At 41.8% G+C, this 23,834-nt stretch overlaps 1 protein-coding gene across 1 annotated transcript; it reads right to left on the bottom strand.

Annotated features, from left to right (window-relative positions):
• Nucleotides 1-17,632: 17,632 nt before the first annotated feature.
• Nucleotides 17,633-23,430, bottom strand: LOC138371347 (uncharacterized). Its single transcript, XM_069336135.1, has 2 exons — nucleotides 23,030-23,430; nucleotides 17,633-22,651 (listed from the first exon to the last, which is right to left on the bottom strand). Exon 2 carries the CDS (start codon nucleotides 22,413-22,415, stop codon nucleotides 18,048-18,050), a length of 4,368 nt encoding a protein of 1,455 aa, XP_069192236.1. The 5' UTR covers nucleotides 22,416-22,651; nucleotides 23,030-23,430; the 3' UTR covers nucleotides 17,633-18,047.
• Nucleotides 23,431-23,834: the final 404 nt, after the last annotated feature.

Here is a 23,834-nt window from a genome sequence, read left to right as displayed (position 1 = left end):
CAGTGAGCGAATCCCGTCAGCACGAAGCCAGGCAGGTAACAACACTGGGAGGGCAGTGACGCCCACACCACCTGGCGACTAAAATCAATTACCAGGAAGTTGTTGTTTGACTTCATTGAGTTCTTTTGATTGCTTGACTGTCTGTGTTGACAGAGTGTTATTAAAGTAGTTTACCTTGTTTGATGTGACTGTCTTGAAGGCAGATTAACGTAATTGGATTTACTAAATAACGTAATGTAATTGATTTGATCAAGTGTCATCAGTCTGTCTTTGTGTATTAACGTAATTGATTGCTTGACTGCCGTCTTGAGAAGCGAGCCTTAACATAATTACTTGAGTGTTGCACGGAAGGCGGGTCTCAGTGACAGGTCTGCCTGTTGTTTTATTTGTGTTGTTATTATTGTTTGCCGCAGTCGTGACGAACTGCCACTTGCGTCTGGAGTGGTCGCCCACTGTGTTATGTGTAGTTAATGTTGGCACCGCGAGCGGTCTGTACCGAAAGTGCGTTTCTTCAGGTTTGCCTAGATTTGATAGCGCCACGACGGGCTTTAATGCAATGTTAAACTATTCTTGTCTTGTATCACTAGTATTGAGTTTTAATTTTAAATTGTTATTGTTGAAACTACAAGTGCCTTTATGTTCACACCTTCTAAGACCCTGTACGAATTATTGACTCTGCCCTTACGCTTGAAAGTGATCAAAAGTGTTGCTCTGGATACTTTGGACTCGAATCAATTTCATAGCCCACACACATCAATAAATGATTAGTGTGAGACACCTATGAGCTACTCTGACAACTACCTTCAGTAGTTACGGAAGCTCCATGGCTCAGTGGTAAGGAGTGCCAAGGTTTTGGGCTCCTGCAGCGGCTCTATGCCTCCCTGTGCAGTCTTACAATAATATGCTGTCATTACAGCATTTATTTGTTGCTAGTGCCGTCCTTTCTGACTGAGGTCACTTGTACATCTGGCGCTAGTGTCATCACCATCTCCAGTAGTACATTTAACCATTCACTACATCTGGCGTTAATGTCATCACTATCGCCAGTTAATAGCATCAATATTATATACCACAGGGAATAATCTCACAGACATGCTTATAAAAGCTAGGAAAGGTGAAGACAACCAACTGGCCATTACACAAATGAGAGATCTCTTTAATATTATTGACCTTGAAAAATTGTCACTTGTAAGCAATAGTCTGCAACTTGTGAGCCTTGTAAATACTTCTCTTCGTCAAGTTCATGAACAATATTACTCACGACAGAATCACAAAAATTTCTCACGTGGAATGTGAGAAGCGTGCGCAGGCGGCTGTTTGATCTAATGATGTACGCTGGTGCCAACAACATTGATGTACTGTGCCTGCAGGAACTATACACTGCAAGTACAAAAAACAAAACACCACCCAAATTCCCAGATTATGTAGTATTCTCACATGTTGGTTCACATGATGTCTGTATCTTAACGTATGTTAAAAGTAATCTAGAAGGTAAACCTGTTAAAAACCACAGAAGTGACAATTCATATTATCAGCAGTTTCAGACTATTACAACAACCAGCTTTATTAACTTAGTTAATGTATATTTAAGGTGCGATCAAATGGTCGAAGCTTGTCTTCCAAAAATCACCAGCAGCCCTCAAACCCTTGAGATGGATGAGTTTAATGCCAGACATCAGGTAACCTCAAGGTATCCTGACACACTAGCTCGTATGACACCAAAACAAATAGAAATGGTAAGGCTTTTGTTAAATATCTTTGAGACAATAACATGTCAGTATTCAACTTTAACTCATCTAACGTCACACACCCCAGAGGTTGTAGACTTGATTATGTCACTGGTCACGGTCTCATCGATAATGCTGTCAATGGATCAATTGTTCACGAATTAGTTAGTGATCATTTTGCCATCCCTAGTTCACACACCATAAATAATGTCAAACCCCAAATTTTTAAAAGAGAAATAATCAATATCCCTGAAAGTTTACACATGCACTTCAAATACTGCATTTCTGAATGGTATAACTCCTACTGTTTTACTACCGTCATTGCTGGGCCTGGTTACTGAAGTGAGGATCTGGTCACTGAAGTGAGGACCTATGAGGACCTGGTCACTGAAGTTACCGATTTTTATGACAATATTGTAAAATCCACAAGAACCAAAACAGCGAGGAAGGGATTGAGGTGGTTCACTGACTCACGCCTTAAGTCCCTGCATGACAGAGTTCTCACTTAAGCTGAGCAGTATAAAACACACAAAAGCTGACACCCTCAACACATTTCTTAATGCCAGCCGAAAGTTTAGAGATCTAAAGGAACAGGTGTATAACCAGCACTGTGGACAGTTTTTGCAAGGCAACATCCTAATCCCAAATATGGAATAAAATTAATTAAAAGGATTTCTCATCCTAGAAGTCGTCAACTTGATCACCATTCACCTGTAGACTATGCCGACATGCTGCTTCAACAATATGCGAGCACTGCCAGTATAAACAGTCTGCCCCAAGATGTACAAGACCGTCTGGCTAGTACCAAAATAAATCGTAACTTCAATATTGAAATATTGAAGTGAAATAGGGCCAGATGATAACTATAATATAACCACCGCTGAAATAAAAAATGCACTCAAGAAAAGTAAGGCTACCTCCTTACTAAAAGTAAGGTGTGATCCTGTGGTCCCGGGTTCGATCCCGGGCGCCGGCGAGAAACAATGGGCAGAGTTTCTTTCACCCTGTTGTCCCTGTTACCTAGCAGTAAAGTAGTACCTGGGAGTTAGTCAGCTGTCACGGGCTGCTTCCTGGGGGTGGAGGCCTGATCAAGGACCGGGCCGTGGGGACACTAAAGCCCCGAAATCATCTCAAGATAACCTCAAGATATACCTCTCCTGGAGAGGATGGCATAACCAATGGCATAAGAGGATTTTTGAGAAAGGAGATGGATCACTTGCGTCTAACTATCGACCAATTAGCCTAACGTCTATTGTGGGAAGGTTACTCGAATCTATAGTAGCAAATAAAATTCGTCTTCATCTTGAAAAACATAAATTAATGATTGAGTCGCAGCATGGTTTTATAAATGGCCGTTCATGTTTAACAAATTTGTTATCTTTTTATTCTAGCATTGTTGAGGCAGTTGATAGTGGTAAGGGTTGCGATGTTGTGTACCTTGGCTTTAGCAAAGCTTTTGATACAGTGCCACATGAAAGACTGATTAAAAAAATAGAGTCTCATGGTATTGGGGGTGCTATATTAGGCTGGATTAGGGCATGGCTATACCAAAGGAAACAGAGAGTTAGTATAAATGGAATCAAGTCGGGGTGGGGGGGTGTTGTGGGTGGAGTGCCTCAGGGCTCTGTCCTGGGACCTCTGTTGTTTGTGGTATATGTGAATGATTTGGATTCGGGTTTGAGTAGCAACATTTGCGGGTTTGCCGATGGTGCGGGGGTCGGTGGGGAGGTTGGTTCGGTGGAGGGCTCGCTGTCACTTCGGGTTGATCTGGATGGGGTTTTGGAATGGTCAAAGGATTGGCGGATGCAGTTTGGTGCTGGTGAGTGTGGGGTTCTGGGGTTGGGTAATGATGATGGAGTTGCGGGATGCGGGCTGGATGGTGTTGTGATTGCGAAGTCGGATTGCGAAGGGGATCTGGGAGTTGTGATTGGTGGGAATTTGAGGCGGGAGGATCAATGCATGGATGTTCGTGGTGAGGCAAATCGGACACTTGGATTTGTTAGTCGCAGCGTTGGTGGCGGGACACCTGGTGTGGTTCTCAAGCTGTGTCTTGCTCTGGTTGGGCCCCATTTGGATTGTGCAGTTCGGTTTTGGTCGCCATATTATAGAATGGATGTGGGTTCGCTTGAACGTGTCCAGCGTGGGATGACTGGGTTGGTTCCCCAAATTGGGGGTCTTTCGTGTGAGGAAAGATTGACGGGGCTTGGGTTGCATTCGCTGGAAAGGCGAGGAGTTGGGGGTGGCGTGGTGGAGGTTTGCGGGTGGATGGGTGGACATAACCGGGGGGATGTTGATGGGGTGTTGAAGGTATCAACACAGGACGGAGCACGAGGCGGTGGATGTGAATTGGATGAGTTTGGATTTGGGAAGGACTTGGGTAGGTGCTGGTTCGGTGACGGGGTTGTTGATTTGTGGAACCGGTTGCCGCGTAGCATTGTGGAGGTGGGGTCCCTCGATTGTTTCGGGCGCGGGTTGGACAAGTATATGAGTGGGATTGGGTGGTTATAGAATAGGAGCTGCCTCGTATGGGCCAATAGGCCTTCTGCAGTTACCTTTGTTCTTATGTTCTTATGTTCTTATAACATACAATACCATGAGAATACTTGCTGAGCTGCCAACAGCCCTTTGCTAGAATTGTTTAATCAAAGTCTAAGGCAAGGATGTCTTACCTGACCGCTGGACACAGGGACTCATAATACCCATACCCAAGCGCCTAATTCACAAAATTTGAGACCAATCTCTCTGACATCGTGCAGGTGTAAAGTTCTTGAGAAGATTATACTCGACAGACTAATGTTTCGAATTAGGCCCCCACCTTGCTCCTAACCTGAATGATTTCTTTCTTGGAAGAAGTACACAAACTTGCTTTGCTGAATATTTTATTACAGAGGGGCCATGCTCTCAGGCCTCATTTATTGACCTCCAAACTGCTTTTGATACAGCAAACAGAAATAATATTAAGAATAATCCAATCCAATCCAATAATACAGGAGAAGATGCCCATGCGGCGAGCCTTGAAATGGGGACAGCTGAAGAGAAGTCGGTGAGAGGAAAAGCTGAAGTTGAAGAGAAAGTGCCAGGGCTTGACCCAGCTGCGTGTCTTTGGTCGATGCTGAAAACAACCCAACATCTGACTAGGCTGGGAGACTGGTCAGAAAGGCGGCAGTAGCGGTGCTTCTTCATTCAGGTAGAGATAGTCTGTCTTCAGGAGGTGTCTTCTTTCTTCGTTTGGAGATAAGGGAAGACTGCAGATATAGCTCAGGACTGCTGATATTACCTGAGTAATAGAACCGCCTCAGTCCTTTCCAAGGGGGTCAAAAGTAAACATTGTGCACTCTTTGAGTTGGGTACTCCCCAGGGTGGAGTGCTTAGCCCAACACTGTTCTGATACATAAATTAACAATTGATATTCCCACACTACCTGACGAAGCCATCATCTGTTATGCTGATGACATATTCATTGTTGCAAATACTCAAACTAGACTGCAAGTTCTACTTGATTCACTTGCTGTGAAAAGCATTATATGTGATCTTGTTATCTATATAACTAAATCCAGAGCTCTCCATCCCCATGAAAAAATTCGTGTCCCTCTAACTTTCAAGGTCAACAACCAGAATATTGAAACGTGTTGGCAGCACAAATACCTTGGAGTTGGTATTAACAGTGACATTGTAAACGATCTACATCGTAGGTTAAAAGAAAGACTTAAGCCACTGAAAACACTTACTGGTAAGAATATTTGTATCAATAATAAATATGCTAGATTATTCTATATGGTATTTGTTAGATCTCTAGTTGATTATCATGCCTTGCACCTAATTAACTTCCCCGCCTCCGTGTTGGACAAACTTGAAGTAGTACAGAATGAAGCCATGAGGATAATTCTTGGTGCTCCAAGATGCACAAGAATCATCAACATGAGGAAAGAACTGAAGTTTCCAACCATACTAGAGAGTATCATGCAAGTCAACACTACCTTTTACCCTAAAGTCACGAGAGACCCTACATCTCCTGCATTGCTCAGAGACAAACTATTCAGTGCTGTAAACACCCTATTGTCTGGTGCCAACATACAAATTCACTCCTTTTATGACAAATGGCTGAGTAAAATTACCTATAATCTCATCAAACTCAACATTCCGTTTAAGTGCAATCTACCTGTCTCTGATATTCCTCTTTATCTGTACCCCACCATTCAAATATCATACACACCCGTCACCAAGAAAGGTAATGAGAATCTTGCTCTTCTTATAACAATTGCCTCCTCCATAGAACATTTAAGATCTCACGAGTACTGTGTCTATACCGACGGCACAGTCTTATCTTCTACTGGACTGACTGCAGTAGCATATAGGTTCTATAGAAATGATATTTGCACACAGACTATCGGTGTTAGGTTAAACAACTGGCTGACCCCCACACAAACAAAACTAGCGGCACTACAACTAGCTACCAGAACATTAAGAAACATAGGAGCAATAATATTTTATGATTCAAAGTCTGCTTTTCAAGCAACTCGAAAACTTCTCCTGGAAGATCGACAGCAACAATCTCATACTAGCAATTATAAATGACCTAATTGCTGCACAGAGTAAAGGGTTTCGAATCTCATTTGTATGGATACCATCACACATAAATATAACCCATCATAATGACACAGACATTGCAGCCAAATTAGCGGGTAACAAAGACAAAGTTGAATTAGACCTAGGTATCGCCATCTCTGCTGTCAAAACTATATTGTTCCAGACACTCAGGTCTGATAGGAAAAAAATTACTGACTCCCAACGACCTGAAAGCCCTAATATAAAAAGGTATGATTTGTTCAGATCTGAAACCTATATTTATGGGCAGCACAAACGTCCACCAGACTGTGCGACACAGTGGTTGCCAGGATCAGGTTGAGTTACCGTCACCTGTGGCGGTAACAGCTGCAGCTGACGGATCTCCCAATCCTCAGCACTCCAGGTGCAATCTCTGGAATGCCCAGTTATCAGACTCATTGGTATGAGGTATCTGGAACTTTGTAATTACTTTACTCACTCTCGAGTTCTTGAGGATATCCTCATATTGCACCCAAAATTTGCCAGTGCAGGCTACTGAACATATGGCCCTGTATGACTAACTTTCCTGCGAGATGGAGACGTTCAGTTTCACTGCTACCTTATTCACTCTAGTGTTCATGATGATATGCTCATAATGCACCCAGAGTTTGCCAGTGCAGATTACTTATCACATGCCTTTGTATGACAAACCATCCTGTGTGATGGGAATTTTTAGCATCACGTAACATCTTTTTAACACCCCTATACTTCCGTTTATATTGTTTAGGGTAGCTGCACAAATGCAGATGTACCAAATTGTGTTAATACAAAAACTATTAAGGGGTCGCATTCGACTAGCCTTCCAATAAAAAATTATATCTATTAATATAATAAATATGCCTCTTAAAAGAAAATATTATACCAAATTTCATAATTGAGTAAGACTTAAAATACGATTATTCTTTTTATAGGAAAACTTTTCAATCAAGTTAGTTCCCTGTTCCGCGATGGTAACAACCGAACATCTGGAACATAAAAGGAATATATAAAGCTGGTACACCTTTATAATTACTTATCCTTCACCACAGCCAGGTTAAAGTCTGACCGAGAATTATAACTTTAATCGAGCATTACACATCCCCCAGGGCTGCCAAAGGAAAAAATAACGACGGTAAAACGTAGAATAAAGTCCAGCTCGAATATAGTTGCTACAAAATAAAAAATATGACTGGAAGGGCTATATCTACCAGTATCCAATGGCTATTATAATAAAATGAATGTGATTCACTATTAATAGAGGCCCTAACTCAATTTGGCTCTTACCTTCATGTAGTATAGCACTAAGGCTTGGTGCATTAGCTTCGGGAATATGTAAGACTAAGCTCGTGATTCTGGTTTCCAGTCACCAGCTTAAGATATATTATCTGGCATAACCAAAGGTGAGTTCGGGTGATTTTCTTGTGATAGTGTAAACATGCTAGAAGAAGAATCTTCTTCCCAGGAGAATCTCAGGTGTTGAAAAGAAGAACACCACACCAGGACTGCCGCTGATTTGTAATATAGATCACCAGTAAACAAAGATAGAGGCCGTGCGGTAAGAGCAGCTTCAATTAGCGGTTTGAATAGTTTACTGGTTGAACGGAATAGTAAGGCCAAGTATAATGATCATCTCACTTAATTTCTAACTTTATAGAAGAATTTAAATATGTCTACCCATAATATTTTATATAGGCGATATGTACACATTTTCTAATCAGAAACTTATTACCTCACATTTGCCACATATTTAAAAAAATAAGTTAGTTATTATAAAATTCAATCAAGATTTACCAATCCTTCCTCAATACACAAAATATTTACTCAAACTATGTGCTAGGCAAGAAAATTTGCTTGAGGATAATGATTTTGTGTAGGCACCGTGTACTAGCCCCTTGGTTAGGTAAGATAAACTCATGATTTATGCTGCACAGAGCACACTGAACTGAGGTTAGCAAGTCATAAATATCCAGTAATAATTTTTTCCCATATGACGCAAAACGGGATGGGAGTTCGGCAAGGAATTTTCACAAAGTGATGCATTACGATCTGTCACCCAGATTGACATACAAATAAGAAATGTGGTAGCGTAACCCTACCGGCCAATGCTTACATGGACTTACCAGTCCACGCAAGGGCACCTAATGTGCTAATGGGTACCACATTAGATACCCAAAAGAGACCCCATAAACTGCCTTGTAAGGCCACCAGCTTTTAAGCCATACACTGAAGAACAAACTATCGAAACCCGTCCTTTACTGCATAATATCTGAAGGAACTCCAGAGTCTGCTTTATAATAGCCATAATTGTAAATAATATATCAAACGTACCTGAGTGGGAAAATACACCTCCCTCTCCTAGGGGCCTAACAATATTATGGGATACAAAGGAAAATAATTGTTTCCATAATTACAAAAGAGTTGTATTTATAGGTCTTAAAGTTGCTTTACAAAATCACTATTGCAATTGAGGTGTTATTTAAAAGACTTGGTATTAACTTTGACTAATGGTCCCACAAAATCTGGGATATAGGCACATAAGTTATATTAATTTGTAATATAAATTGCCAGCCACACTGTGGATGTCCAGGTGAATGGAATGGATTACTTTGTAATCTTTCCACAACTTGATATACCCAATTCATATATTCTAACAGCACTTCACATACGTAAATAAGGTTCTTGATAGTTAGTAATGTGATACAGCAACTTCAATAGCAGGTAATATGACAGGTGCATAAGAATGAACCTCAATTCAAGTTAACACAGACTCTAGAATGGACGGAACAGTCAACAATTATTGCCAGCCGCAACTGGGCCATGTAAAAACAAAAGAGTACATCCTACACCAAACTATCACCTAAAAGAGCACTACAGATTCGTTAAACAACGTCACCGCACCTAGCTACCAACGACAGCGGGGAGATCCCGGTGCGGAGGGTGACCATACGGAGATCCCTCTCTGCTACACGCCAGCCACCACAGTCAACGAGCCGTCCACGCTTTCTCTCAATTACCAGTGTTCTAAAAATACTTTTTTTTAACGTTTTCCTCTAATTTCATATTTTGTCATATTGAGTTTTCTACATTTACCACAGATTATAGAAAATGCTTTCCAGTCATAATATCTACTTAGGACTATTTAGGTGCCTTCTTAGATTTTTATTTATATCTCTATAGAGGGGGAACATTCTCATACTGTGACTATGCACTGTGAGAGTGCAGAACTAGCCACTGTACTGACGGGAACATTGAATGTGCCACTCTCGAGACACAGAGTTTTATTGATCACTACATTCTCCTAACATAAATTCCATATGCATTACGAAACAGGCTTCTTCCTTACAATGGTCATGTGGTAGCGAAGCACTCGTCACGAAGGTATGGATGATAGTGCGGCAGTGTGGCACAAACCAGCCCCAATTTGTACCAGGTCATGGTACAAATTGGGAACCCGCCAGCAAGGTATGGATGGTCATGGCACTAGTAGGGTACTCGCCAGGCAGGTTTGGATGGTCATTGTACAAGGCGGAACTGGCCAGGCAGGGTTGGATGATCATTGTATAAGGCGGAACTGGTCAGGCAGGTTCGGATAGTCATTGTACAAGGCGGAATTGGCCAGGCAGGTTTGGATGGTCATTGTACAAGGAGTAACTCACCAGCAATATATGGGTGCTCATGGTGTAAGGAGGAAGTTCTGGGGCCAACTAAACCACTTTACTAACTATTTATGCTCAGTTTTCAATATTTTACAATACAGTAATATAGTATATAGTCTGATAAAAGAAGCTAAAAAACAAACTAAAATATACCTGAACCTAGTATAGCACACATATGTACTATATTAGGCCTCAGATATCGTGTATGAGGCCTAGGAAGGTTAGGTCTGGTAACTTTAGTTAGACTTAAATAGAAAAACTTTTCAGGTTTGTCCAAATTCAGTACTACCGATTTCTATTTGCGTTGCACGTCGGTATATGTACTGTGGTTCTCATCGTTACTATAAGTACTACCAAAACAAGAGGACGGGCTGAATGTCTACTTTAACATTATATCATTAACAATGATGTATATATAAGCACCAATATCATTATTACCTGCACCAGCCTCATACACCAAGGCCTCCAAAGTGGCAAGGGATCACAGGGGTTAACTAAATGCCACTATATATAAATATTCTGCATTTGAACTATATACACAATATATATAAGAAGTTGATACACCAACCCACGAATCCAGATCTACACCAGCCACCGCTGGTCACATCCTAAATCCTAATTACCCTTCTCTAAATATCCACTCTCCGGAGACCACCTCAACTCTCTCTCAAATTACCAGCCAAATATCAGACACTCACACTCACAACCAACCACTCACAGAGTTCACCACGGGACATCGGCTGGCTGCTTGATGAGTGTGAGTCGCGACCACCTGGACATGTTGAACCAATACGCAGCTAACCCGGCTGAGTCCATACCACCAGCATCATGGTCCTCACCATACCAGGTCCACACCACCACCAGCACCATGGTCCTCACCATACCAGGTCCACACCACCACCAGCACCATGGTCCTCACCATACCAGGTCCACACCACCAGCACCATGGTCCTCACCATACCAGGTCCACACCACCAGCATGCTGGTCCTCACCATACCAGGTCCACACCACCACCAGCATCATGGTTCTCACCATACCAGGTCCACACCACCAGCAGCATTATGGTCCTCACCATATCAGGTCTACACCACCAACATCATGGTCCTCACCATACCAGGTCCACACCACCAGCACCATGGTCCTCACCATACCAGGTCCACACCACCAGCACCATGGTCCTCACCATACCAGGTCCACACCACCAGCATCCTGGTCCTCACCATACCAGGTCCACACCACCACCAGCATCATGGTTCTCACCATACCAGGTCCACACCACCAGCAGCATTATGGTCCTCACCATATCAGGTCTACACCACCAGCATCATGGTCCTCACCATACCAGGTCCACACCACCAGCACCATGGTCTTCACCATACCAGGTCCACACCACCACCAGCATCACGGTCCTCACCATACCAGGTACACACCACCAGCATCATGGTCCTCACAATACCAGGTCCACACCACCACCAGCACCATGGTCCTCACCATACCAGGTCCACACCACCAGCATCCTGGTCCTCACCATACCAGGTCCACACCACCAGCATCCTGGTCCTCACCATACCAGGTCCACACCACCAGCATCACAGTCCTCATCATACCAGGTCCACACCACCACCAGCACCATGGTCCTCACCATACCAGGTCCACACCACCAGCATCATGGTCCTCACAATACCAGGTCCACACCACCAGCACCATGGTCCTCACAATACCAGGTCCACACCACCAGCATCACGGTCCTCACCATACCAGGTCCACACCACCAGCATCATGGTCCTCACCATACCAGGTCCACACCACCACCAGCATCATGGTCCTCACAATACCAGGTTCACACCACCAGCATCACGGTCCTCACCATACCAGGTCCACACCACCAGCACCATGGTCCTCACCATACCAGGTCCACACCACCAGCATCCTGGTCCTCACCATACCAGGTCCACACCACCAGCATCCTGGTCCTCACCATACCAGGTCCACACCACCAGCATCCTGGTCCTCACCATACCAGGTCCACACCACCAGCATCACGGTCCTCACCATACCAGGTCCACACCACCACCAGCACCATGGTCCTCACCATACCAGGTCCACACCACCAGCATCATGGTCTTCACAATACCAGGTCCACACCACCAGCACCATGGTCCTCACCATACCAGGTCCACACCACCACCAGCATCACGATCCTCACCATACCAGGTCCACACCACCACCAGCATCATGGTCCTCACCATACCAGGTCCAAACCACCAGCATCACGGTCCTCACCATAACAGGTTCACACGCAAAAAACACAAAACGTTTCTGCAACCTCCACTAATGTTACCGAAGGGGTGTGGGAAAGAAACGTTTCAAGTATAGGTCAACAGTCGTATGAGCAACCTTTATTCCAAGATTGTCAAAAGTATTTCTTTATGAAATTTGGCAAGTGCTATCTTTACTAACATTAGTTTCTCCTTTATATGTTACAAAAATCATTTTTTCATGTTTAAACGTCAAATTCAAGTACATTACAAATATAAATATTGAATGTTGTTTCATAGCTGTAGGAAACAATCTTAACATATTTAGTTACTCGAAGATATATTAGATTATTATTTGCATGCGATGAGTCACAATGACGTGGGTAAAGTATGTTGACCAGACCACACACTAGAAGGTGAAGGGCCGACGACGTCACAATCGACTTGAGAATGGTCTAGGACGGACCGAAACGTCGTTGTCCCTTCACCTTCTAGTGTGTGGTCTTGTCAACATAGATTATTATTTCTTTTGATGTAGATTATATTGGCTTATATATCACGATTTGTTCCCTTTATATATTAAAACTTTTTTTCAAATTCATTTATTAATTTATATGTCATTTTGCAACATACATTAAAATTAATTATAAATGTTGTGCCTGAGTTGAATAAAAGGTGTACAAAATATTTACTTTGGTGTACAAAACATTTATAAAAAAAATAATAACACTATTTGCTAATTTATATATTTAATTTTATCTATAAATAAAAATGTAAATGTTCGTTTGTTCAAAATTGCTAATCTCTGAAAGTTCTTCACCGATTGCTTTGAAATTTTGATACAACGTTGCATTCAAATAGGCACATCTTTTTATATACCTACTGTATAGATATCACCCCTGTGACAGGTAAAAACAGAGCCATCTGTTGCACATAATAGCAACATGCACACTATACTAAATATGTCACAAATTCCATTTCAGTGTTTCCAGTTGCATTGATAAATTTTATTTTCATAGATTTCGATTTATTTAATTTTTTATTGAATTATTTTATATGACATTGTGTTGGAATAGAGCTGTGTTGTTTACCATATCGTTAATTTCGTAAGTATAAGTATAGACGCCACACCTGTGACAGATAAAACTATGCTTTTCTTGAAAAACAACGCCATCTGTTGCATGTAAGAGCAACACACATGCTATACTAAATGTTACAATTCCATTTCAATGTTTCTGATTGCATAGATAAATTGAATTTTCATATATTTTGATTTATTTTCATTTTGATTTAATTATTTTGTGTGAATTGCGTTGAAATTAAGTGTGTTGTTTACCATACCATTCATTTCGTGAGTATAGTTTATTTTTTTATTTTTTCATATTTTTATTTTATTTTTTAATTGTTTTTATTATATTTCAGTGATGGGAACATCAGATCACTTGATGTTCCCAATTTTCTGATAGAAACATTAGACCATTTGGGAAGGCATCGGACAAGGGAGTGGGGAATAGCGAGGATGACGAGGAGCCGGAAGTGAGAGATTGTGGGGAGGACGAGGGAAGAAGAGAGAGGGTAATGGTGGGGAAGGACGGGGGACAGTCGAGTGGGGAATGGTGGGAAGGAAGAGGTGATGGTGGAGTGGGGAATGGTCGGGAGGACGAGGGGACAGTGGAGTTGGGAATGGTTTGAAGGCCGAGGAGACGGATGGGGGGGGGAAGGTGGGAAGGACTGGGGGACAGGGAAGGTTGCTGTAGCACAGCATCGCACATGCGTTGCTGAACCCCAGCAACGCGTAGCCGGGTAAAGCTAGTAATAATATATAAGCATCAATGGGTGAGTACAACTACATGATTGCAACTAGGGGAGTACAAGTAGGTGAGTAGAACTAGGTTAATAAAACTATATGATGTAACTAAGGGAGTACAGCTAGGTGAATACAACTACATGATTACATCTAGTCGGAATACATGTAGGTTAGTACAACTTGAGCACTACTAGGTGAATACATGTGGGTGAGTATAATTACACAAGCTATGTAGGAGTAATTGTAAGTAGGTGAGAACCACTAGAGAAGTAAAAGTAGGCAAACACAACTAGAGAAATAAACGTAGGTGAAAACAACTAGCTTAGTTCAACTAGGTGAGTACTTCAAGTGAAGTAGAGTAGTATTGGTAGGTGAGTACATTCAGGTGAGTATACAGTTAGGTGATTACAGTTAAATGAGTATACAGTTAGGTGAGTAGAGCTAGGTGAATACAGCTAATTAAGTTGGTACAATTTGGTGAGTACAATTAGATGAGTACATCTAGGTGAATACAACCAGGTGAGCATATCTGAGTACAGCTAGGTGTGTATGTGTACTCACCTATTTGTGCTTGTGGGAGTTGAGTTCTGGCTCTTTGGTCCTGTCTCTCAACTGGTGTACAGGTTCCTGAGCCTATTGGACTCTATCATATCTACACTTGAAACTGTGTATGGAGTCAGCCTCCACTGCCATCACTGCCTAATGCATTCCATTTTTGTCAACAATCTGACACTAAAAAAATTCTTTCTAACGTCTCTATGGCTCATTTGGGCACACAGTTTCCACCTGTGTCCCCTAGTGCGTGTGCCCCTTGTGTTAAATAAACTATCTTTATCTACCCTGTCAATTCCTCTGGGAATCTTGTATGTGGTGATCATATCCCCACTAATTCTTCTGTCTTCTAGCGACGTGAGGTTTAATTCCCATAATCTCTCCTTGTAGCTCATATCTCTCAGTCGGGGTACTAGTCTGGTGGCAAACCTTTGAACCTTTTCCAGTTTAGTCTTTTGCTTGACTAAATATGGACTCCATGCTGGGGTTGCATCCTCCAGGATTGGTCTGACATAGGTGGTATACAAAGTACTGAATGATTCCTTGCACAAGTGTCTAAATGCCATTCTTATGTTAGCCAACCTGACATATGCTGCTGATGTTATCCTCTTGATATGGGCTTCAGGGGACAGGTCTGGCGTGATATGAACCCCCAGGACTTTCTCTCTCTCTCTGACTCTTCAAGAATTTCATTTCACAAATGATACCTTGTAACTGGCTTCCAGCTCCCTACACCTATCTCCATTACATTACATTTGCTTGGGTTAACCTCTAACAACCATTTGTTCGACCATTCCTTTAGTTTGTCTAGGTCTTCTTGAAGCCTCAATCAGTCAAATAATTTTGGCATCGTCAGCAGACATTGAGAGGAATGAGTCTCTACACTCCGGGAGATCATTTACGTATATCAGAAACAGGATAGGACCGAGTACAGAGCCCTGTGGGACTACACTGGTGACTTCACGCCAATCTGAGGTCTCACCCCTAACTGTAACTCTTTGCTTCCTATTGCTTAGGTATTCCCTTATCCACTGGAGTACTTTACCAGTTACTCCTGCCTGTCTCTCCAGCTTATGTACCAGCCTCTTATGGGGGACTGTGTCAAAGGCTTTCCGACAGTCCAAAAAATGCAGTCCGCCCAGCCTTCTCTTTCTTGCTTAATCTTTGTCACCTGATCGTAAAATTCTATTAAGCCCGAGAGGCAAGATTTACCCTCCCTGAACCCATGTTGGCAATTTGTCACAAAGTCCCTTCTCTCCAGATGTGTTACTAGATTTTTTCTCACGATCTTCTCCATCACTTTGCACGGTATCCAAGTTCAGTACACTGGCCTGTAGTTCAGTGCCTCTTGTCTGTCACCCTTTTTGTATATTGGGACCACATTAGCCGCCTTCCATATTTCTGGTAGGTCTCCCGTCTACAGTGGTCTACTATTCACTATGGAGAGTGGCAAGCAGAGTGCCTCTGCACACTCTTTCAATACCCATGGTGAGATCCCATTTGAACCAACTGCTTTTCTCACATCCAGATCCAACAGGTGTCTCTTGACCTCATCTCTCGTAATTTCGAACCCTTCATAGGCCATCTGGTTTACTGCCCCCTCTCCTAGCGCAGTGACCTCACCAAGTTCTATTGTGAAGACCTCCTGGAACCTCTTGTTGAGTTCTTCACACACCTTTTTGTCATTCTCTACATACCTGCCAAATCCTGTTTGTGATACACGTGTGTGTGTGTGTGTGGGCTGTTTGAGAAGAGGTGGTGACTCAATGTCTTGAGGTGATGAGTTGGTAGTAGCCTGTGTGTGTATGTTTTGGAGGGGTTATGGTGAGGGAGAGAGGGGTGTACTCACCTAATTGCGCTTGGGCACTCAGTTTCCACATGTGTCCCCTAGTGGGTGTGCCCCTTGTGTTAAATAGCCTGTTAAATACCCTCTGGGAGATCATTTACGTATATCAGAAATAGGATAAGTCCAAGTACAGAGTCCTGTGGGACTCCACTGGTGACTTCACGCCATTCTGAGGTCTCACCCCTCACTGGAACTCTCTGCATCCTATTGCTTAGGTACTCCCTTATCCATTGGAGCGCCCTACCAGTTACTCCTGCCTGTTTCTCCAGCTTATGCATCAACCTTTTGTGGGGTACTGTGTCAATGGCTTTCCGACAGTCCAGAAAAATGCAGTCCGCCCATCCTTCTCTTTCATGCATAATCTTTGTCACCTGATCGTAGAATTCTATCAAGCCTGTAGGGCAAGATATACCCTCCCTGAACCCATGTTGATAGGTTGTCACGAAGTCTCTTCTCTCCAGATGTGTTACTTGGTTTTTTCTCACAATCTTCTCCATCACCTTGCATGGTATACAAGTTAAGGACACTGGCCTGTAGTTCAGTGCCTCTTGTCTGTCACCCTTTTTGTATATTGGTACTACATTAGCAGTCTTCCATATTTCTGGTAGATCTCCCGTTTCCAGTGACCTACTATGCACTATGGAGAGTGGCAAGCAAAGTGCTCCTGCACACTCTTTCAATACCCATGGTGAGATTCTGTCCGGCCCAACAGTTTTTCTCACATCCAGCTCCAATAGGTGCTTCTTGACCTCATCTCATGTAATTTCGAACCTTTCCAAGGTCACCTGGCTTGCTGCCACCTCTCCTAGCGCCGTGACTTCTCCCTGTTCTATTGTAAAGACCTCCTGGAACCTTTTGTTGAGTTCTTCACACACCTCTTTGTCATTCTCTGTGTACCTGTCCTCGCCCACCCTAAGTTTCATCACCTGTTCCTTCACTGTTGTCTTCCTCCTGATGTGACTGTGTAGTAGCTTGGGTTCGGTCTTGGCTTTATTAGCTATATCATTTTCATACCTTTTCTCAGCTGCTCTTTGTTACCTATCGTACGTTACGGCTCGTGATCCTACAGCAGCCAAATTTTAATAAGTCTAGGGATACGACACAACTGCTGTTCTCAATAGCGAATCACCAGTATAACCCCTTAATAGGTAATGAGCACATAATTAACAATCTTCGTTTAGGACTGAAGAATAGATACACAATATGATAGCTATATATTCAAAACAGTATAATATAAAAACACAGATGGTAAAGTTAACTTATAGAATATGATTGTATAGTCATGGCACAATATATATAATAGTAATTATGGCAACAAATGAATAATAACAGACTTATCTCCCACTTGTTACTCCTCCTAGTTCCCCGAAGCTACTGAACTCTCGCTCTGTCGCCACCCACATTCACACCTCCCGTCTGCCTCATCCCAGGATGAGGGATGGAAACTAAGGACTTTTTAATATTATAAACTAATTGAACAACCACTTGTTCTCAAAACACATACGACTGCAAGTTACATATAATAGTTACTTACAAAATATATAAGTACAATGACACCTGTTTAATTACAGTATATAAAACATTTCCTAACTAAATAAAAGTGACATCTGGAACTCTCAAACTGAACAGGTCCAGCTTTCCCGTATCAAACAAGTAATAGACGTGTGCAGAGACAACCGCTCTCCTGTCCACTGACGCTGCCAAACCACACGACAATTTACAAAAAAAACACAATGTGTGTACATATACATGCAATGATAAAATAAAATAATATTTATTTTAAATTTATATACGTATTCTGCTAGGAGTACGTAACACTTCCACCTCCAAGAAAAAAAATGCAATAGATTGAAGATATATGGCATTTTTTCAAAGTAAAATGTATGACACTTGAGATTTATGGTATTAATTACACCAAACATGTATAAGTAATAAGAACACATTTCTGGACAAATATGAAAACACTCCAAATATAGTCTTACAGGAAACTCAGAAATTTCAGTCTTATGACTATGTTCTACATATGTGTCACTGGAGTATGCAAATTTATCTCTCCAAGGTACTATCTCATTTATTTCACTTTGTTTTAGATCATATTTCACACACCTATCTACAACAGTATCATTAGTAGCATGAATAGAATTGTCAATAAAGGTAGCTGCTTTCACACAGTTATCATGGCAATTTTGCTTTTCATATGTTTCTACTATTTCTTCAAGATCAGTTTCATTTTTCCATGTGATTCCTTTTCCACATGGTGAATTTTCCCAAGACAGCCTCGATTTTCCATTACTCCCTTTTTCTGGAGCTGAACTGCTTAATTGAAGCAGGCTGTATGTTGAGTAGATTTGGGACTTCTCCTGGGTATGCTCTGACACAGACATCTGCTCATCACTCTTGATCCTCTGTGGAACACATACTCTCGCCCAATGGATACTAAAATTAGAGAAAGTAGCATTAAACCTCACAATTATGCATAAGACTTTCCCATTCATAGAACCTTCCGAAACACAAGACACCGACTTATCAAACCTTTGACCTTCCAACCAAGAAATACAACCCAAGATTAGTGCAAAGACTACCTGATCGAACTGACTCAGATGATCCATAAGGAACACAGAAATCAATTGCCTCATAACTCTGTCATAACGATCAGTGAAAGAAAACAGGCATATGCCTAGGCACCATATCTCAATCATAACTCCGAAGACAAGTTCACACCCCCTGATGGTGAACTTGAACACAATACACACGTTCATCAACCGTCTAGTCTTCCAAGAGACTAAATAAAACATGCCGAAAACTTTACAACCCTCACCATCACTTCCCAAGTGATTTACGTCTGATGACAACCAATCAACCAAGAGGTTTAAGGGTCTTAACATCTTGAAGATGAACAGCAGATTACCTGGGAAACGCCCAAGGACAATCTGAAACCCTTCACAATGATTAACTCTAGGTAGGATAACCTTATCCTCCAACTTGAATTGCACACCTGGAGCCTCAAACATCTGCTCCCCAGTATGATTTAATCCTTCACCCACAATATGATTCTGAAAATCAACTCCAATATGACTCTGAAAGTCAACACCACACTTAAGTGGAACATACACTTTTATCACTCGTGCATCAAAATTAACTGGATCTGAATATAGAGACACTGCTCTAGCATAACTCACCACTTCCTCAGAACTGGATGCACAACCTACTTGAGTAAACTCTCTCTGCTCCACCACAAGGCTTGACAAAGATGTCCCACAGTCCATTACTTCACAAGAAAATGGCTCCTGCAGAATAAAAGTAGATTTCAACATCCTACACACACTCTGACTCAATGTACACAATGAGAAATACTTACTCCACATAGAATAAGAATCACAACTCCTCAACTTAGATCCAATTGCTGCTTTACCACTCTTAATGATTTTACCAAAATTTCCTCCCATGACTTCTGGAGCTGCTTGGAGTACTGTCTGCTCACAATCAACAATATCACTACCAAGCTGGGTCACATCCTCACAGACAACTGAAGAGGGAGGCTCAATGGGTCTCCATCTACTCAACAGAAGCTGATCCTCTGGCTGCTTTCCCACACTCTCCAAAACTGGATCTACAGTACAGACTGTCTCCTTGCTTCTCTCTGAAATCTTAGGGTCAGTTCTACTCAAAGCACATAAATGAAGGGAATCTGAAACGAGCGGGCAAGTAACAGGTAGTTTGACCTCCTCCCCTATTATATCACCTTGATTAGGGTGAGGCGGGGCCTCTACAACGGACTTACTCTCGACAACTGATTCTAAACTTGGAGTGAGCGGGAATACTTCTGCCAACCCGACATCTTGTCCTAAACCATTCACTTGGCTGGAATACAGAGTCGTGGCTTTTAAGTTTCTCTCAACTCCTGGCACAACGTTCGTAGTGAGCGGGCAAGACAATGGTACATGGACATCCTTTCCCAATTTATTGGAATAAAGCAGAGTCATAGTATCAGGCTTACTCTCAACAACTAAATCGGCCACACAGGAATCTGGAACAACCACATCCCACTTCTCCACTGAAGGGGTACTGGTTACTGGCACAAATGCTTGAGTAACAACATCAGAACTGACAACTGGATTTATATTAGTACTGACATCAGCACAGGTAGAATGGACAAAACCATCTTCTACAACAGGTTCATTCATAGAACTAACTTCAGCACAGGCAGAATAAACATGGTCTGCAACTGGCTGTTTACACAACCGGGGATCAATCTCACCCACATCATGATTTATGGCCACATCATTACCCAATATAACATCCACACCTGGGATGGGCAACTGTGTACTAACACCCACAGTGCATAAACGTGGTGTAATGGTGGATCTGAAATTAATGTCTATTAGAGGTACAGTTTTACATCCTGCAACACTCTGAAGAACAACAAACTTTCCAGTATCTCTCTTTTCAACATCAGAAAGAATATTGGATGAAATTATGGTTTGGGAAGCACCTGTATCACGAAGAATAACCACTGGCTTCCACTTTCCATTAATACACAAGACTTCACCTGAAGACATATATGGTGAATACTGTTTCACCCAATTGGGGTTTACAGTTACACGTTTATTAGTAAGTTTATTTTGCACACCTCTGCAATAAATGAGACCAGTTGGTCGTAACTCAGGGTGCAATATAAAACATGAATGAATTCCATGGCCTTTTCTCTTACAATGGGAACAGGACCTTACAGTGGACACACTGGTAGAACCAACTGTAGGTTTAGAAATAACCTTATTATTATTTGACATTCCTGACAATGAAGTAGCAGGGTTAGGTTTTGTAAGAGAAGAGCTCATGGGAGTAACTGGAGTACTAGGACTGGATGGATTCTGATAAGGAGTTCGGTGAGCATTATAATTTACTCTACGACTAGACTTAGGTGAAGTGGCCGTAAACGGGGCCTTAGTCAGCAACTCATGCTCATCCGCGAGCTTTGACAGCTCATCAATATCGGTTACATTCTTTTGTTCTGCCATAAAAGTAGACAACTGGTCTGGAAGACAGGACAATACTTCTTCCATTATAAGAAGATTCTTTAGAGCATCAAAATCAGTGACTGCAAGTGACTTTAACCATCTGTTACAAAATTTCGTCTTCTGACGAGTAAAATCTGCTATTGTCTGATCCTTGATTCTCCTTAGGTTCCTGAACTTTTGCCTGTGTGCCTCTGGAGTTAGCTGGTATGCATTGAGGATGCTTTTCTTTACAAAGTCATAATCAAAACTATGAGCGTCAGGTAAGGATGTGAAAACCTCCTGACTACGCCCCTTGAATTGAGACTGCATAATGGCTACCCACTGATCCCTTGGCCAGTTCATACTGATGGCAATTTTATTAAAATGTGCAAAGAAAACCTCAGGATCCTCCTCATTGAACTTGGGCAACTCTATATACTTATTCATCCTGATGGGATTATTATCACTATTTGTTGAAACATTACTAGTATTTCCATGCCCAGCTGCCATACGCTGTGATTCAAGCCTGAAGTTAGTGTTAGCCATTTGTTGTTGAATCTCTAATTGCCTAGTTTGTTCCTCAGCTTGTTGCTTCTTTGTGGCTTCAAGTTGCAACTCAATTAAACCTCTCTGGTTTTGTGCCGCAATTTCTAAACGCCTAGTCTCCAGCTCCCTTTGCTGAGCTTCAGCCTCTAATATTTTCTGTTCTTTTTGAGCTTCAAGCTCTAATTGGCGAGCTTCTAACTCAAGACGCTTTAACGTCATCTGATCACTCGACTCCTCTCTTAACTCCTCTAGAATTTCTTCATCTAAATCCCCATTCTCAACAAAATGCGTCACAATGACTTTCAATATTTGGGCTTTAACCATTCTATTGCTGGCGGTCAAATCCAACTGATTTGCCATTTGTATTAACTCAGTCTTTTTAAGGTTCTGAATCCCTTCAAAGTCTGGGTGAGCCACCAACGCTGCAACTTTCTCCTCCATCGTTACTAACACTTGGCACTTGATTCACAAAAATAATTAAAATAATGGCACTGCACTACACTTCACTGTAAAATTGTCACCACACTGAAAATTCGCTTGGCCTCACTGCACAAACAAAATATATAGGATGACTTACCTCAAAATCGTGAAACGTTGTTACTTGACACACAGGAAGGCTTGCTTGGCACATGGAATAGTTCTTAAGAAACACACAGAGACACTTGACACACTGGTACCTAGGAAGGCAAGGTTAGATTAGCATAGTTAAGTTAAGTGGGACAATATTTCCCGGCACAGGCCCCCATAACTCTTTGTTACCTATCGTACGTTACGGCTCGTGATCCTACAGCAGCCAAATTTTAATAAGTCTAGGGATACGACACAACTGCTGTTCTCAATAGCGAATCACCAGTATAACCCCTTAATAGGTAATGAGCACATAATTAACAATCTTCGTTTAGGACTGAAGAATAGATACACAATATGATAGCTATATATTCAAAACAGTATAATATAAAAACACAGATGGTAAAGTTAACTTATAGAATATGATTGTATAGTCATGGCACAATATATATAATAGTAATTATGGCAACAAATGAATAATAACAGACTTATCTCCCACTTGTTACTCCTCCTAGTTCCCCGAAGCTACTGAACTCTCGCTCTGTCGCCACCCACATTCACACCTCCCGTCTGCCTCATCCCAGGATGAGGGATGGAAACTAAGGACTTTTTAATATTATAAACTAATTGAACAACCACTTGTTCTCAAAACACATACGACTGCAAGTTACATATAATAGTTACTTACAAAATATATAAGTACAATGACACCTGTTTAATTACAGTATATAAAACATTTCCTAACTAAATAAAAGTGACATCTGGAACTCTCAAACTGAACAGGTCCAGCTTTCCCGTATCAAACAAGTAATAGACGTGTGCAGAGACAACCGCTCTCCTGTCCACTGACGCTGCCAAACCACACGACAATTTACAAAAAAAACACAATGTGTGTACATATACATGCAATGATAAAATAAAATAATATTTATTTTAAATTTATATACGTATTCTGCTAGGAGTACGTAACACTCTTCTCACACTGACATACTCGTTCCTGGTTCTCTGGTATCTCTCTCTACTTTCTGGTGAGTAGAATAAAAGGCGCCTCATAGTGCCACCTATGTATGGGGATCAGATAAGAAATCAGAAGCGGGGAGCCACATAGTGCCACTCCATATTAGGTCACCCAAGGTGTGAGTGGTAGCAGTCGAAAAAACAGTGAAGATAGGTATCTATTATGCGCCACTACGATCATGTTCATTTACAGTAAAGTAGCTGCCTATGAAGGGCAATCAGATAAGAAAATCAGAGGCGGAGTGCCACTTAGAGCCACTCCATATTAGCTCGTCC

The sequence above is a fragment of the Procambarus clarkii genome, chromosome 35, assembly GCF_040958095.1.
Source record: "Procambarus clarkii isolate CNS0578487 chromosome 35, FALCON_Pclarkii_2.0, whole genome shotgun sequence".
Taxonomy (NCBI): Eukaryota; Metazoa; Arthropoda; class Malacostraca; order Decapoda; family Cambaridae; genus Procambarus; species Procambarus clarkii.
The sequence above is the reverse complement of the archived record's forward strand: the minus strand, read 5'-3'. Positions and strand labels throughout refer to the sequence as shown.

Coding starts and splice junctions, on each gene's coding strand:
- LOC138371347 (XM_069336135.1), bottom strand. CDS start 22,415: ATGGAGGAGAAAGTTGCAGCGTTGGTGGCTCACCCAGACTTTGAAGGG.